At 39.3% G+C, this 16,905-nt stretch overlaps 1 protein-coding gene across 4 annotated transcripts in view; it reads left to right on the top strand.

Annotated features, from left to right (window-relative positions):
- Positions 1-16,905, top strand: part of MFN1 (mitofusin 1) — a 48,599-nt gene that overhangs the window by 12,280 nt on the left and 19,414 nt on the right. For all 4 annotated transcript variants that reach the window (XM_023184806.1, XM_023184805.1, XM_023184803.3 and 1 more), the window contains 6 exons: positions 3,769-3,931; positions 6,907-7,031; positions 9,163-9,271; positions 9,980-10,087; positions 12,624-12,777; positions 13,222-13,289. In XM_023184806.1, coding sequence (XP_023040574.1) covers positions 3,769-3,931; positions 6,907-7,031; positions 9,163-9,271; positions 9,980-10,087; positions 12,624-12,777; positions 13,222-13,289 — 727 coding nt within the window. The remainder of the gene's footprint in view (positions 1-3,768; positions 3,932-6,906; positions 7,032-9,162; positions 9,272-9,979; positions 10,088-12,623; positions 12,778-13,221; positions 13,290-16,905) is intronic.

Raw genomic sequence — 16,905 nt, 5'->3', positions numbered from 1 at the left:
ATTCTGGATGTTGCCATGGCATCTAAACTGTTATGGCACTGGTGGGAGAGTCTTTTAGCGTGCTAATGTATTATAATTAGTTTAATGTATATTATATACATATTATATATATATCACAACGAGTAGTGAGGACAACCAGAGGTCACTTTCATTGCCATCTTGGTTTTGGTGGGATTTGGTCACTTCTTTTATCAGCAAGGTCTTTGTGACCTGTATATTGTGCCAACCTCCTATCTCATTCTGTGACTTAAAATGCCTAACCTACTGGGAATGCAGCCCAGTAGGTCTCACCCTCATTTTACTCAGCCCCTATTCAAGATGGAGTTGCTCTGATTCAAACACCTCTGACAAGTAGTATAGGCCATAAATTGTGTGTGTTTAATACAACTATATATATTCAAGTGTAGTTACCAAAAAGGCGGTTGGAAATATGAGACTTGGACTAGGGAGAATTCTAGGAAATTTAGGAATTATTATTGGCTTATGTCGGTGATTGAGATCACAGGAGTTGATGAGATGATCCAGGGAGAGTGTGTAATGAAAAACACTGGGGAAAGGAAGAGGGACTATCCATGGAAATGCCAGCCAGGGACCAGGCATGGTGGCCCATGCCTGTAATCCCAACACTTTGGGAGGCCGAGGCAGGTGGATCACCTGAGGTCAGGAGTTTGAGACCAGCCTGGCCAACATGATGAAACCCTGTCTCTACCAAAAGTGGAAAAATAACTGGGTGTGGTGGTACACTCCTATAATCCCGGCTACTTGGGAGGCCATGGCAGGAGAATCACTTGAACCCAGGAGGCGGAGATTGCAGTGAGCTGAGATCGTGCCACTGCACTCCAGCCTGGGCCACAGAGGGAGACTCCATCTCAAACAAGAAAAAGAAATGCCAGCCAGGTAAAAGGAAGATTAGAAAGCATTGGTATGGTATAAAAAGAAATATATTTGATCTTTGTCCCATTCTTGTCACAGAGCTTCTAAAACCATAGGAATTTCCTGAGTGATTGGAGTATCTTGTTCTCATAATGAGCCCTTTTTGATGACACCTGAATTTATGCTAATAAGTGGTTTAGTGTGGGGCAGTGACTAGATAACCTCAGAGGGTGACCAGTCACCTGAAAGTTTAAGTGATCAGGAGATTAGAGGATTGGAACTTTCCTTCCCACCAACCCATTTCCAGGAAGGGTGGGGGAGGACAGGCTGAAAATTAAGCTTTATGAAAATTCTTGAATAAGATTGGACTTCCAGGTAACTAAACTCATGGTTATCCTGGGAGAGTGACATGCTGAGAGGGCATGAGTGCTCAGGCATCTCATCTGTGTCACTTATAATATCCTTTATAATAAACCAGTAAATGTAAGTATAGTGCTTCCCTGAGTTCTGTGAGCTATTCTGATATTGAACCCAAGGTGGGAGGAGGTAGAAATGAATTGAATGATAGGACACCCAGTTGGTGTCTGCTGGAGAACTGCTTCATGCATGTGGAAAAATCTCCATACATCTAGTTAAGAAGTGTTCTGTGTTGATTTCGATAATAGAGGAGAAAAAGTTTCTTTTTCCACAGTTGTTGTTTTTTGTTTGTTTTGGGAGGCAGGATGACAGCGTGTCTCACACTTAGTATGCGTAAGAATCATCTGAGAGCATCCCCAGAGTTTTGATTCTTTAGGTTCGCAGTTCGTTTGAGGGATCTGCATCATTAATGGGCTCCCCAGATGATTCTTATATGGAGTGGGGGGGACCCAAACTGTAACCATAGTAGGTTCATCACCCAGTGAATGCAGCAAGTTGATATGCTGAGACACCAGGTTGCAGCAGAGAAGAGATTTAATCGTAGGGTCACCAAATGAGGAGATGGGAGGGAACCTCAATCCATCTCCCCAAGGAATTTGAGGTTAGGGTTTTTAAGGTTTTTGGAGTGCCCAAAGTATAGAGATCATTGATTGGTTGGAGCTTGCAGAGTGAAGTCATGGTAGAGGAAGATAATACAGCTAGGCTGTATTCACATGCTGATCCATCCCATTCCTTTCTGGCGGGGGGTCTTCAAACTGGTTGCTGGATTTGGGGGCCTGAAAACATCTTAAACTATCCTTAAAAGTGTTATGATTCTAATGTCAGAGATCCTGTCTATAGGAAGAAGGAGGTGCAAATGGTCGGTATCTGGTGTTATGTGACATTTAGCAACAAGGAAGTGGGCCAAAGTGCAGCCTGATTAATGTTGAGCTATAGCCATATTTCTGTCCAGAACCCGGCATGTAATTCTTGTTAACCCCATGGAGATGGTTTCAGAACTACCCTTGAGGATCACTGCAAGGCTTCATGAAATGTCCAGAAAGATAAATTTTAAGAGAGGTCCTAGGCATCCTTGCAGGATGTGGTATAGTGGCAATAGAAGCCAATATTGAGCTAATGAAGGTAAGCAGCTTCCCTGGGAAGGGAGTTGGGAATGATATCCATAACATAAGAAAAGTTCTTTCCCTCTTCTGCTAAAGAAAAGAGGTAAAACATATGCCAAAAAGATAGGATGCTTTTGCAATGAACCAAAAGGCTCCCAATGGTATCTGGGACGTGGGTTGACTTAATGGAAAGCAAGTCCCTGAAGTGAGTATGGGTTGTTCCTTGCATTTCAGAGCCATCAAAAGTGTTTTTTTTCCTATGACTGCATAACAGATTACCCAAAACTTAGCAACTTAACAGCCATTTTACTATGTTCACTGATTCTGTGAGTCAAGAATACAGATGGGGCACAGCGGGGATGCCTTGTCTTTGTTCCATGGACTCTGGAGCCTTAACTGAGAAGATGTGAAGATTGGGGTGGCTCAAAAACTGAGGGTTGAAATAATCTTAAATCTTCAGTTACACGTCTGGGACATGGGCTGGAATGATTCAAAGACTAGGACTGTTCAGTAGAGCACTACCCAGAGCTCTCCATGTAGCTTGACTTCCTTGTAGCACAGCGGACTTGGGGTAATTGGACTTTTTACATGGCAAGGCTCCAAGTGCATATATTCCAGGGAACAAGATAGAAGAAGCTGCATTGTCTTTTATGACCTAGTCTTGGAAGTCACCTATTGTCACTCCTTTTTTTAATTTTTTTTTTTATTTTGAGATGCAGTCTGGCCCTGTCACCCAGGCTGGAGTGCAGTGGCACGATCTTGGCTCACTGCAACCTCCACCTCCTGGGTTCAAGTGATTCTCCTGCCTCAGCCTGTGAGTAGCTGGGATTACAGGTGCCCTCCCCCAACCCCCCACACCTGGCTAATTTTTTGTAGAGATGGAGTTTCACCATGTTGGTCAGGCTGGTCTCAAACTCCTGACCTCAAGTGATCGACCCACCTTGGCTTCCCAAAGTGCCAGGATTACAGGTGTGAGCCACTGCACCTAGCCACCCAGTGTCACTTCTGATGTGCATTATTTGTTGAAACAGTCACAAACCAGCCCAGATTTAAGGAGATGGGATATTAGACCCCATCTTGTGATAGTAGTGTTACAGAATTTTGACCTGTGATTTCAAATTGCCACAAAAAGCAAGAAAGAAAAGTTGAGGATAATACTATGAGAAAGGTCAGATTTGTTTTCTTACACTTTATTTTTTCTGAAATATACATTACTGATATTTGTGTAAGCCAAGTGGTCAATTTTTTTGTAAAAATGCAGTCTTAAGAAATCTTAACAAAATTTGGATTTTAAAAAAATTGATATTAGACCCAGTGAAAGAACTAATTTTTTTACTGTTATGTTTTGTTTTTCATGATTTTGTATATTCTTCAGGACAAGCAGTGGGAAGAGCTCTGTTATCAATGCAATGCTGTGGGATAAAGTTCTCCCTAGTGGGATTGGCCATATAACCAATTGCTTCCTAAGTGTTGAAGGAACCGATGGAGATAAAGCCTATCTTATGACAGAAGGATCAGATGAAAAAAAGAGTGTGAAGGTATGATCTTTAACCTTTAGCAGCATAATATACCTGAAACAATGTCCTTAACTTATTCTTTAATAACATTTTTATAGATGTCTGCATTGCTGACATCTTATAAAAAGAACTGTTAATATTTCTTTCTTTTTTTTTTTTTTTTGAGAGTGATTCTTGCTCTGTTGCCCAGGATAGAGTGCAGTGGTGCGATCTTGGCTCACTGCAACCTCTGCCTCCCAGGTTCAAATGATTCTCCTGCCTCAACCTCCCAAGTAGCTAGGATTACAGGTGCGTGCCACCATGCCCAGCTAATTTTTGTACTTTTTTTTTTTTTTTTTTTTTTGATAGAGATGGGGTTTCACCATGTTGGCCAGGCTGGTCTCGAACTCCTGACATCGGGTGATCCATCCGCCTCAGTCTCGCAAAGTGCTAGGATTATAGGAAGAACTTAATATTTGTCACTTTGAAAGCCATCACTAAATATTTTAAGTACTCTAAATTTTTTTTTTTACTTCATAGCTAAATTAGTGAAAGAATAAAACCTGTCCTTAATTTAAAGGTATATTAGAATTACAGGTTCTTTTAAATCTCCCCTTACAGTGAGACTAACATTATTTTATTTATTTATTTGTTTTTAGACGGAGTCTTGCTCTGTTGCCCAGGCTGGAGTGCAATGGCACGATCTCAGCTAGCAACCTCTGCCTCCCAGGCTCAAGCAATTATCCTGCCTCAGCCTCCCAAGTAGCTGGGATTACAGGCATGCGCCACTACACCTGGCTAATTTTTGTATTTTCAGTAGAGACAGGGTTTCACCATGTTGCCCAGGCTGGTCTTGAACTCCTGACCTAGGGTGATCCACCTGCCTTGGCTTCCCAAAGTGCTGGGATTACAGGTGTGAGCTACCACGCCCGGCCGAGACTGACATTATTGAAGTGTATCATTGTTGTTTAATCTCAAATTTGTCCCACCTTGGCCTCCCAAGGTGCTGTGGTTACTGGCATGTGCCACCATGCCTGGCCTTGGATTTGTCTTTTTAAAACAGAATTGCTTAAGAAATTGGGCCCTGGAATCTGTTTTTGATATGTGTCTGTGTTTTTAGAAATTGTCTTACCTCAGGAGTATGTAGTAAGTATATTCATGAAGAAATATTTTAACTTTGTCAGATGAGAGCCAATGGTAATTCCCTGCCTTTCATAAATTTCTCAATTCAGTGCCACTAGACTCCTGCAGCCAAAAAAAGAATAAAAGGAAAAACAAATTAGAATGCAAGATGTTGACTCTGGACTGAAAGAAGTTAGTTAAGGCACTGTTTCTCATTGCGGTCACTTTGTCTTGAGTCTAAGGATCTCTTCCACAAACACAAAAGTTCAGTGCTTGAAGATCCATGCTATTTCATTTCTTGGTAAAGTCATGGATGGTTCTTGCTTTGTGAATTTGCTCTTTGATGTAAATCAGGTGACTCAATCTGTAAGTTTTAGAATAAGCATACCCTTCAGATTAGTTATTAGAAAAGTGAGATGATATTTATGAAAATACTATTCAAGGCCGGGCACAGTGGCTCACGCTTGCAATCCTAGCACTTGAGGTGGTCAGATTGCTTGAGACCAGCCTGAGCAATATAGTGAGACCCCATCTCTACAGAAAATACAAAAATTAGCCAAGCATGGTGGCGCATACCTGTAGTCTCAGCTACCCGAGTGGCTGAGGTGGGAGGATTGGTTGAATCTGGGAGGTTGAGGCTGTAGTGAGCTGTGATCATTCAGCCTAGGAAATGGAGCAAGACACTGTCTCAAAAAGAAAAGAAAATACTAATCAAGCTTTTAATTCATATAAATGAAGGAATCACTATTATTTTGTAATTAAGATTTTTAGCAAATCAAAATTCAAACTTCTCCTAACTTTAGAGCCTCAGAGTATGCTGTGTTACTCTAAAGAAATCATCTCTCATTTTCCTGATCTGTGCTCTTCCAGTCCTCTGCACACTCTTTTTCTCCTCGTCATTTTAGATTCGGGGGTTACATGTACGGGTTTATTATGTGGATATATTGTGTGATGCATGAGTCTGGCCTTCAATTGAACCTGTCACCCAAATAGTGAATGTAGCATTCAGTAGTTTTTCAGCTCTTGTCACCTTATACCTTTACCCCTGTAGTAGTTCCCAGTGTTATTGTTCCCATGTTTATCTCTGTGTGTACCCAGATGTTTAGCTCTCACTTTTTTGTTTGTTTGAGACAGAGTCTCACTCTGTTGCGTGATCTCAGCTCACTGCAACCTCTACTTCCTGGGTTCAAGCAATTCTCCTGTCTCCGCCTCCCGAGTAGCTGAAATTACAGGCACACGCCACCACGCCCAGCTAATTTTTGTGTTTTTAGTAGAGACAGGGTTTCACGAGGTTGTCCAGGCTGGTCTCAAACTCCTGACCTCAGGTGATCCACCCACCTCGGCCTCCCAAAGTGCTCAGATTACTGGCATGAACCACTGCGCGTGGCCTAGCTCTCACTTTTAAGTGAGAAGATGGCAGTATTTGGTTTTCTGTTTCTGCGTTGATTGACTTAGGATAATGGCCTGTGGCTCCATCCATGTTCCTGCAAAAGACATGATTTCATTCCTTTCTAGGGGGTGTTAAAAGCTATTTAATTTTAACCTGTTTTAATAATGACATTTCTTCCATATGACAAAGTGATACACATTTATTTCAGTAGTCAGAAGATACAAGTAGGCAAAAAGAACGAAGACTCCATAACTTACATACTTCACAAAACCAGTATCAGTATCAGGAGTTGCTTAGAATTCTGTTGCTGGAGTTCTCTTTGAGGGAACCATTTTTTTTTCGTACTTGGAAATTTAAAAATTCAGGTTCTCAAGATTGCTCAGAAGGTTTTATTTCAGAATTTTTATACACCTGTTTGACTAAAATAAATGTACTACAATGTTGTTAATTTTTATTGACTTTTATTACAAGTGGAGTTTATTTTTTTCTTTTCCTCCTGCTTTAGACAGTTAATCAACTGGCCCATGCCCTTCACATGGACAAAGATTTGAAAGCTGGCTGTCTTGTACATGTGTTTTGGCCAAAAGCAAAATGTGCCCTCTTGAGAGATGACCTGGTGTTAGTAGACAGGTAAAATTACATGTGGATTGCATTTTCTCTGGAAGTTTACTTAATAGTATAATACTGCTTACTTTAGCATGTGGTATAAAAAATTAAAACATTCAGTTGCTACCTTGTTCTCATTAGGTAGATTAAGGAAGAGATAAGGTATTGGTTTTATTTTATAAGTTACATAAAAACACCAGTTCATCAGTCTTATTCCATTTCAAGAAATTTTAAGGATGGCCACTTTTTTTGGCTGGAGTACAGTGCCATAGTGCCATGATCTTGGCTCACTGCAACCTTCACCTGCCGGGCACAAGCGATTCTCCCACCTCAGTCTCCTGGGTAGCTGGGATTACAGACACACAACAGCCACCTCACCTGGCTCCATTTTGTTTTTGATAATGGATTTTCCTTTTAAATGGAAATGGTGTTTCAAGTAATCCGTAGAAACAGAGGAGAGAGAAGATGTTCATGACACCAAAATATTTGGTTTAAATACAATGTTAACTAATTTAGCTTTATTTCATAACCAGGTTGTATCTATGACCCAGTCAGTTAAGATTGACAGTTGGAAGCCGGGCGCGGTGGCTCAAGCCTGTAATCCCAGCACTTTGGGAGGCTGAGACGGGCGGATCACGAGGTCAGGAGATCGAGACCATCCTGGCTAACACAGTGAAACCCCGTCTCTACTAAAAATACAAAAAACTAGCCGGGCGAGGTGGCGGGCGCCTGTAGTCCCAGCTACTCCGGAGGCTGAGGCAGGAGAATGGCGTGAACCCGGGAGGCGGAGCTTGGAGTGAGCTGAGATCCGGCCACTGCACTCCAGCCTGGGTGACAGAGCGAGACTCCGTCTCAAAAAAAAAAAAAAAGATTGACAGTTGGATAGATACAAGAAAAAATGAAAGAGATCTAGTATTTGGTACCAAAATGGGTAACTATAGTGAATAATAATTGATTTTTATTTCTATTTTTTTGAGACAGAGTCTCGCTTTATCACCTAAGCTCTAGTACAGTGGCACAGTGTTGGCTCACTGCAACCTCCGCCTCCCAGGTTCAAGCCATTCTTGTGCCTCAGCCTCCCGAGTAGCCACCATGCCTGGCTAATTTTTGTATTTTTTGGTAAAGGCGGGAATTCACTATGTTAGCCAAGCTGGTCTCAAACTCCTGGCCTCAAGCAATCCTCCCATCTCAGCTTCCCAAAGTGCTGAAATTATAGATGTGAGCTGCCATACCTGGCTGAATAACAATTTAATTGTACATTTAAAAATAACTAAAATAATATAATTGGATTGTTTGTAATACAAAGAATAAATGCTTAAGGTGATAGATACCTCATTTACCATGATGTGATTTTTTTTTTTTTGGAGGCAGGGTCTTGCTGTGTTGCCCAGTCTGGAGTGCAGTGATGGGATCATGGCTTACTGCAACCACCACTTCCCAGGCTTAAGCAATCCTCCCACCTCAGCCTCCAGAGTAGCAGGGGCTACAGGGGCATGCCACCAAGCCTAGCTAATTTTTTGCATTTTTTTTTTTTTTGTGGAGTCAGGGTTTTGTCATGTTGCTCAGGCTGGTGTCAATGTCCTGGACTCAAGCACTCCTGCCTTGGAATCCCAAAATGCTAGGATTATAGGAATATGTCACTGCACTCAGCCCCAGTGTGATTATTACACATTGTATGCTTGCATCAAAATACTTCATATACCTCGTAAATATGTGTACTTAATATGTACCCACAAACATTTAAAATGAAAAAATTTTTAAATTTTTTACAAAGATTTATAGTTGGCAAATTCTTCACTGCAGGTCCTAGTGTAGTTGGTATATTAAATTTATATTTTTTTATTTGTGCTTATAAGGGCTTAAATCTTCTCTAAGCCTTACTGGATATAGCTGCTTTAACCCTTGTTGTTTAGTCTCCATTAGCCTAGTTTTATATTTCAGCCATCTAAAGCACAAAGATTAAAAAGATTGAAATATTGAGCATGTTATTTGCTTTGTCAAAGATCACTGGGTTAAAATTTCCTAGGCTTCTTATAGATGACAGGTGGAAATCCTGTTTTTTAGACTTCAAATTATACATAAAAGCTGAAAAAATTCTGTAACCCAAATTTTCTTTTCAAGAAATATAATACAATTTTTATTTCACTCTCATTAGTCCAGGCACAGATGTTACTACAGAGCTGGATAGCTGGATTGATAAGTTTTGCCTGGATGCTGATGTCTTCGTTTTGGTTGCAAACTCTGAATCAACACTAATGAATACGGTAGGATTTAATCATATTATTGTGTTTCGGTGGTAGGGAATGAAGCAGTGTCTGTTTTCATTCTGAAAAGAGAAATCCAAATCATGGATTAGAAAGAACTTCTAAAAACAGCCATGAATGAAGGGGTTTGTGTTTTCATAGAACCAGAAGGGCTGTTTCTAGTCTTTCTATAGTGTGTAGTTCCCTGGATTTCTCTAGCAATATAGGGCTTGATGACTCTAGCTTATGGTTATTTGCCAGTCTCGGGGAGAATGAGTGCCAGAAATTTTAGGATGCTTACTTAAGTCTCTTGAATAAAATATAAACCACTCCTCCTTTCTGCCATCTATCGGGCAAGGTTTTTTATATTTTCAGTATTGTTAGCTGTTTCCAGCTTCACCTGAATATACTCTAGGTTTCACCTTACCTGTGTATACTTTAAGCTGCTGTCAGACTTAGAAGATTATTTATCCAAATGTCTGGAGCCAGACTCATCTGAAATAAACTTTCCAGAGTTGAGATAATCTAATATTCAAAACTATAACATGATTTTTAAAAATTGTTATTCATCAGTTTTTTTCATCTTTGAAAGTTTAATGCTCATAGAGTGCTTTGGGATCCTTTGTCAGTGGTGTTAGTGTTGTCTAAATGGTTCAGACTTTCTCATTAAAATAAAATTTCAATTGTAAATGTAAATTACAGTGAATGTACTGTGGGTTTTTTTTTCAGGAAAAACATTTTTTTCACAAAGTGAATGAGCGACTTTCCAAGCCTAATATTTTCATTCTCAATAATCGTTGGGATGCCTCTGCATCAGAGCCGGAATATATGGAAGACGTAAGTTATTTTATTTATTTTTTGTAGGTTTTGAAGTACAGTCACATACATTGTTATTTGAGAAAACAATATAGCTTATATAATAGAAAATTATAAGAGCTATTCCATGAAAAGAATATAGTTCAAGAAAACCTGAAGTAGGTATGTGATAAAGACCGAGGTATGAAGTTACTTTGAGGGAAAATTGTGTTATACTATCTAGTTATTTCAAAGCTTGCAGCTTCTTTTTTGTTTAAGTTTTTATTGAAATGTACATAACAGAAAAGTACATAAATCATAAGTGATCCTTCCAATTTGGCTTCCTAAAGTGCTGGCATGACAGGTGTGAGCCATCATGCCTGGCCAAATTTTACAAATTTAACACACCTGTGTCAAAATCCAGGTCAAAAAGCAGACCATTCTGAACACCCTAGAACCTCTCTCTTACCTCTCTCCTTCCGACTTCCATTCTGTCCTCCTTACCAAAGAGAAATTATCCATTTATCATGACTTCTGACCCCCTAAATTAATCTTTCTGGCTGTTCAACTTCATACAACAGAATCATATAATATCTGCTTTTGCATCTGTTTTTTTCATTTAACGAGTTTGTCATATGTGTCCACATTGTGCACAGCATAGTTGTATTGCATTCTCATTGCTGTATAGTATTCCATCTGTGACTATACTACAGTTGACTTATTCACGGTGATGGGCATTTGGGTTAATGTGCTATATTTAGTTATGAATTCAGTATATTGTGCATATGCTTGTATATGTCCTTCTGGTGTGCATATGTATGCATTCTTATTAGGTAGTTTTCAATGTGGAGGTTGGACAGTTTTGACCCCTATGGGATATTTGGCAGCATCTGAAGATATTTTTTTTTTTTTTTGGTCACAACTGGGATTTTGTGCTAATGGCATCTAATGAGTAGAGGTTAGAGATGCTGTTACACATGCCCTGACACAGAACAGGCCCCCAAACGAACATGGGCCAATCCAAAATGTCAGTAATGCAGAGGTCAGTAAACCATGGGTATATGTACCTAGAGGTAAAATGGCTAGATTACAAGTTAAGAATATGTTAGATTTTAGTAAACATAGCACCAGAGTTCTCCAAAGTGCTTGGTGTCAATTTGTACTCTTGCCAGCAGATTGAGTTTCATAAGATTTGCATCCTCAACTTTTTTTTTTGGTATTTTAATCACACCAATTGTAGAAACCTAAAAAGATTGAAGTATCTGGAATTTGGACTATAAATAATATTTATTTAATTTGCTTGAGACGATTTCTGATTTTAATGGTAGTATGAAATTATTATATGTAGAGGACAAGATAAAAATAAACTATCCCATTACTGTTCACATGTTAAATTATTTGCTTTCATTTTTCCACCATTGGAATTTTGCATAACATCATGTTTTATATCCTCCTGTCATTAACTGTTGTCTTAACAGCCATGTTCTTTCAAATTGGGGCTTACATAATCATTGGAGAATTAGGAAGTATCACTCATAAATTATTTTTCCTCAAATATGTCAGCATTCCTATTTAGATTTATTTTTGCAAGTTTTAATATAGAGAACCCTTATCATAGCCATAATGCTAAAGACTAGTACTAGGCCGGGCGCGATGGCTCAAGCCTGTAATCCCAGCACTTTGGGAGGCCGAGACGGGCGGATCACGAGGTCAGGAGATTGAGACCATCCTGGCTAACCCGGTGAAACCCCGTCTCTACTAAAAAATACAAAAAAACTAGCCGGGCGAGGTGGCGGGCGCCTGTAGTCCCAGCTACTCGGGAGGCGGAGGCAGGAGAATGGCGTAACCCCGGGAGGCGGAGCTTGCAGTGAGCCGAGATCCGGCCACTGCACTCTAGCCTGGGCGACAGAGCGAGACTCCGTCTCAAAAAAAAAAAAAAAAGACTAGTAGACTAGTACTAAATCCTAACTTCTAACCCGTCATCTTCACCTCAGTGCCCAAGTGGCAATCTTGAACCCAACATTGCAATTCTAATGCCTGGTTAATGCATTCGCCCCAACCTTAGCAGGGTTTGTTTGTTTTGGTTTGGTTTTTGAGATGGAGTCTTGCTCTGTCACCCAGGCTGGAGTACAGGGGCACGATCTTGGCTCACTGCAACCTCCCGGGCTCAAGCGATTCTCCTGCCTCAGCCTGCCCAGTAGCTGGGATTACAGGCGCCTGCCACCACACCCCGCTAATTTTTGTGTTTTTAGTAGAGACGGAGTTTCACCATGTTGGCCAGGCTGGTCTCAAACTGCTGACCTTGTGAACTGCCCGCCTCAGCCTCCCAAAGTGCTGGGATTACAGGCGTGAGCCACTGTGCCCAGCAGAATTTTAAATAAATGTTCAAAAGACAGAATTGTTAAGAGAAAGATTTTCTGTTATCAAGTATCAAACTTCATTTATTAGAATTTTTTGAATTCATTAGTTATATGGTAACTTTTGTTATATCACTGTAAATAAAAGTATTGGCCTGTAGTCATTTGTTATTGTATTTGTTTAAATTATTAGAATTCTTTTAATACCCTTTTCTCTGTAGGTACGCAGACAGCACATGGAAAGATGCCTGCATTTCTTGGTGGAGGAGCTCAAAGTTGTAAATGCTTTAGAAGCACAGAATCGTATCTTCTTTGTTTCAGCAAAGGAAGTTCTTAGTGCTAGAAAGCAAAAAGCACAGGGGATGCCAGAAAGTGGTATGCGTTAATTATAGATTTCCTTTTTAAATATAAAAATATGTAAAATTGGTCGGGTGCAGTGGCTCACGCCTGTAATCCCAGCACTTTGGAAGGCTGGGGTGGGCGGATCATAAGGTCAGGAGTTCAAGACCAGCCTGGCCAACATGGTGAAACCCCCGAATCTACTAAAAATACAAAAATTAGCCCGGCATAGTGGCGTGCACCTGTAATCCCAGCTACTGGGGAGGCTGAGGCCGGAAAATTGCTTGAACCCAGGAGGCGGAGGTTGCAGTGAGCCGACATTGCGCCATTGCACTCCAGCTCTGGGTAACAGAGCAAGACTCTGTCTCGGGTGGAGGGTGGAAAATATATATATATATATAAAATTATAAAATCAGTAGCCTACCAGAAAATATATCTTGCTATATACTAGATTTTTACATCTTTGCCTATACATTACAGGTGGGGCACTTGCTGAAGGATTTCAGGCAAGATTACAGGAATTTCAGAATTTTGAACAAATCTTTGAGGTAGGAATTTTATGATTGTATTGCCTAATACAAAACTCTTTCCTTGGTTGGAGAAAGCATACTCTTCTGTTTTTATCATTTGTCTTTGTCAATAACTTTTGCTGTTATTTAGTTTAGTTACTGACATAGCCAGTAAAATGTGGAAAGTCTGAAGAAAGGAAGCCCCTGCAAAATGATTTGTAAGAATTGAGAATTAGAGATTGTAATTTCTTCCTTATTCTTATTTTCTTCCTTACTCTTATTTTTTATGTATTTATATATAAATAAGAAACTGTGTTTCAGTATTGCTGTGTTGTGCAATGAATGAAATTCCCTGTATTCAATAATTTGGAACAAGAGCAAACAAGCGTAATTGTTGTTGGAATGGATAATAGAGCAAAGTAAGCATTATCCTTTTTTCTTTGTGCCGCATGACTAATAGAAGTATACAAAACATGATTAATGCCATTTGACAAAATTTTATTATATTTATATACCATGTTACCACATGTCCATTCTCCATATGTTGTGCCAAACTCTCTAAATGAATAATTGAGTAAAAAAGAGCTTCACCGTTTTCAGAATCTTCTAGGAAACTACTGAAGTGCCTGAGTGGTAGACAGGGAGGGAGGCTAGTTTCTTATGTTGCAGTGTAAGTGTTTTTATTCAGAGACATTAAAACTCACCCTACATTTGACTGAATAGTTCTTTAGATGTTAACCTTCTGAACTCCTATTTTGCCCTATATAATTCATATCACCTTCCCACTTAGGAATGAACACAATGACTTCAGCATTGAAGAAATCTCAATCTGTAATTATTCTTATAAGTAGTAACTGCCTTAATAGGGGGGACATGAATGATGAGTATACTTGGCAGGATTTTTAAAATAAACATTTTGCTTACTATCTCTCATCTTTAATTTGGTGAGAGAAAAAAGGTTATTAGATGAAGACAAACTGGAAGAAAGCAAATCCACTGCCAGCTATCTCGGTAAGATCTAATTGTTCAGAGGCTACTGGATTATGGGTAGATGTCCTCTCAAGCCAAGCTATAGGATACGTGAAGTCCCAGTTACTCAAAGACCATTGCTTGTTTTTTTTTCTTTTCCTTTTGCTTTCACCAAAGAGTTGATGCTCTCCTCACCTTTTTTTTTTATCTTAAGGAAATGGGATCTCCCTCTGTTACCCAGGCTGGAGTGCAGTTGGGCAATCATAGCTCATTGCAGCCTCGAACTCCTGGGCTCAAATGATCCTCCCACCTCAGCCTCCTGTCCTCACTGTTATCAGTATTTCATCCATGGGGAAAATATGTAGGGAGAGGATCTGTTTCCTTGTCTTTCCTTATTTATTGACCTTTGTATATATGTGTTTTATGTATGTTTATCATTGATTTCTTCTAAATTATACATTTATAGAGTGTATAATTGTGTAATGTTCTGTTACACATTTATATTGCTTCCATACTGGTTCATGGTATAGCTTGTGCTTCCCCAGAATATCTCCTTGAGGAGGTGGGAATGAGAAGAATAAAAGATATGCTGTCGGGCATTGGTTCACAAGCCTGGCTGATCATCAGAATCACATGATGTTCTTTACAGAACCGCAGGCTCGCAACCTGTCATATCCCCAACCCCAGATCCAGGGGGTTGGAGTTGGTCTAGCAATCTATATACATACATATTCAAAACTCCCCAAATGATTGCAATAATCAGACAGACTTAGGAACTATTATTTTTAAATGTTTTTAGAGGAAACTTGGCAGTTTATGTTTTATTCTAATGGTCCATTTGGGATTCTAAAATTTATGTATGGAAAAAATTGCTTTTGAGCAGTAGCTTTATATATATATATATATATATATATATATATATATATATATATAAAGTCATGGAATGTGCAGCTTTAGAGTTTGAAAATTTTAAGTCTGAAATATCTAAAATGAGAATCAGTAAAAATTACTTGAATTTATCTAAACAAATAATCAGCTGGGCAAAAATATTATGTCTAAATGTATTGAAAAGAGACAAAACACTTTTTGGTGAATAATTACGTTGAAAGTTTTAGTCAGCTTTAGTCCAAGACTGGTATTTGTTACTTCTTAAATTAGTTTTGGTAATTCCTGGTTTCTTAGAAATTGGTGTATTTCTGAAATTTTATAATTTAGTAGCACAAAATTGTTTATTTTGAGTCTCTTGTTTCTCATGTCTGTATTTAAATATGAATGTATATCTACATATACATATACACACACACACAGACCTTTAATGAGTTTGCCAATGTTTTATCATCCAAAGACGCAGCCCCAGCTCTTATGTAATTTATCACTTAATAAATGTCATTTTTGGGGGTTCATTCACTAAGTTCTATGGTTTTTTTTTTTGTTTTTGAGACAGAGTCTCACTCTGTTGCCAGGCTGGAGTGCAGTGGCACAATCTCGGCTCACTGCAACCTCCAGCTCCTGGGTTCAAGGGACTCCTGCCGCAGCTTCCCTAGTAGCTGGGACTACAGGGGCGCGTAACCACACGTGGCTAATTTTTGTGTTTTTAGTAGAGACGGGGTTTCACCATGTTGGCCAGGATGGTCTCAATCTCCTGACCTTGTGATCTGCCCGCCTTGGCCTCCCAAAGTGCTGGGATTACAGGCATGAGCCACCGTGCCTGGCCTGTGTTCATCTTTAACATTGTTTACTTTGAAGATGCATTGGTTTTTTGCTTATTGTTCTTGAAGAAAAGATTCAGGATTGTGAATTTGTGACTGCAGCTTTGGTTGTATCCCAAGGTTTTCAGTGCTAGTTTAGTTTTTGTTGATTTTGTTTCTAGTTATCCTTTTGGCATTTCCTTATCAATATAAGATTTTTTAAAATTCAGGTGTTGTGGTTCTTTTTATCCAATTTTTGGTTACTAATTTCTTGGTTTCTTTGTGTTGTGGTCACATCATGTGGCTTTTACACACATTTCTCTTTGTTTTGGGGATTTGCTTACTTTTCTTTGTAGTCTTGCAAGATTTTTTTGTGAAAAGAAAAACTATCAAGTTCATCACCTTTATCAATCTGACCTTTGCCATGGACTTCTTTAGATTCATTTGATTCAAGCGGATCTAAGTATTTTAAACATTTAGAATACTAAGTTAAACAAGGCTTGAAATTGAGTGAAAGCAATCAAGAAAATCATTATTAGCTTGGGCGTTGGTGGCTCATGCCAGTGACGCCAGTACTTCGGGAGGCCAAAGGAGGAGGATTGCTTGAGCTAAAGAGATCAAGATCAAGTTGGCAAAAACATGAAAAGACTAAATCCTATCTCTACCAGGAAAAAAAAAAAAAAGCCAGATATAATAGCTCATGACTATAGTCACAGCTACCCCAGAGGCTGAGGTAGGAGGCCAAGGAGTTTGAGGCTATGGTGATGGTGAGCTATGGAGGTACCACTGTGCTCCAACCTGTGTGACAGAGTGAGACTCTGTCTCATTTCTTTAAAAAGGAAGAAAGGAAAATCAATGTTAGTCTATTAATACATTTTCTTATTGTTTTAAAACTGTATTTGGAAAGTTTCAAAATGCATTTGGAATGCATTGTTCTAAAGGCAAGTTAGAAATCCAAATTTCTTTTGCACAGTTATTTCACCATTAATTCTTACTAG

This window comes from Piliocolobus tephrosceles, chromosome 2 (assembly GCF_002776525.5).
Source record: "Piliocolobus tephrosceles isolate RC106 chromosome 2, ASM277652v3, whole genome shotgun sequence".
NCBI lineage: Eukaryota > Metazoa > Chordata > Mammalia > Primates > Cercopithecidae > Piliocolobus > Piliocolobus tephrosceles.
The sequence above is the reverse complement of the archived record's forward strand: the minus strand, read 5'-3'. Positions and strand labels throughout refer to the sequence as shown.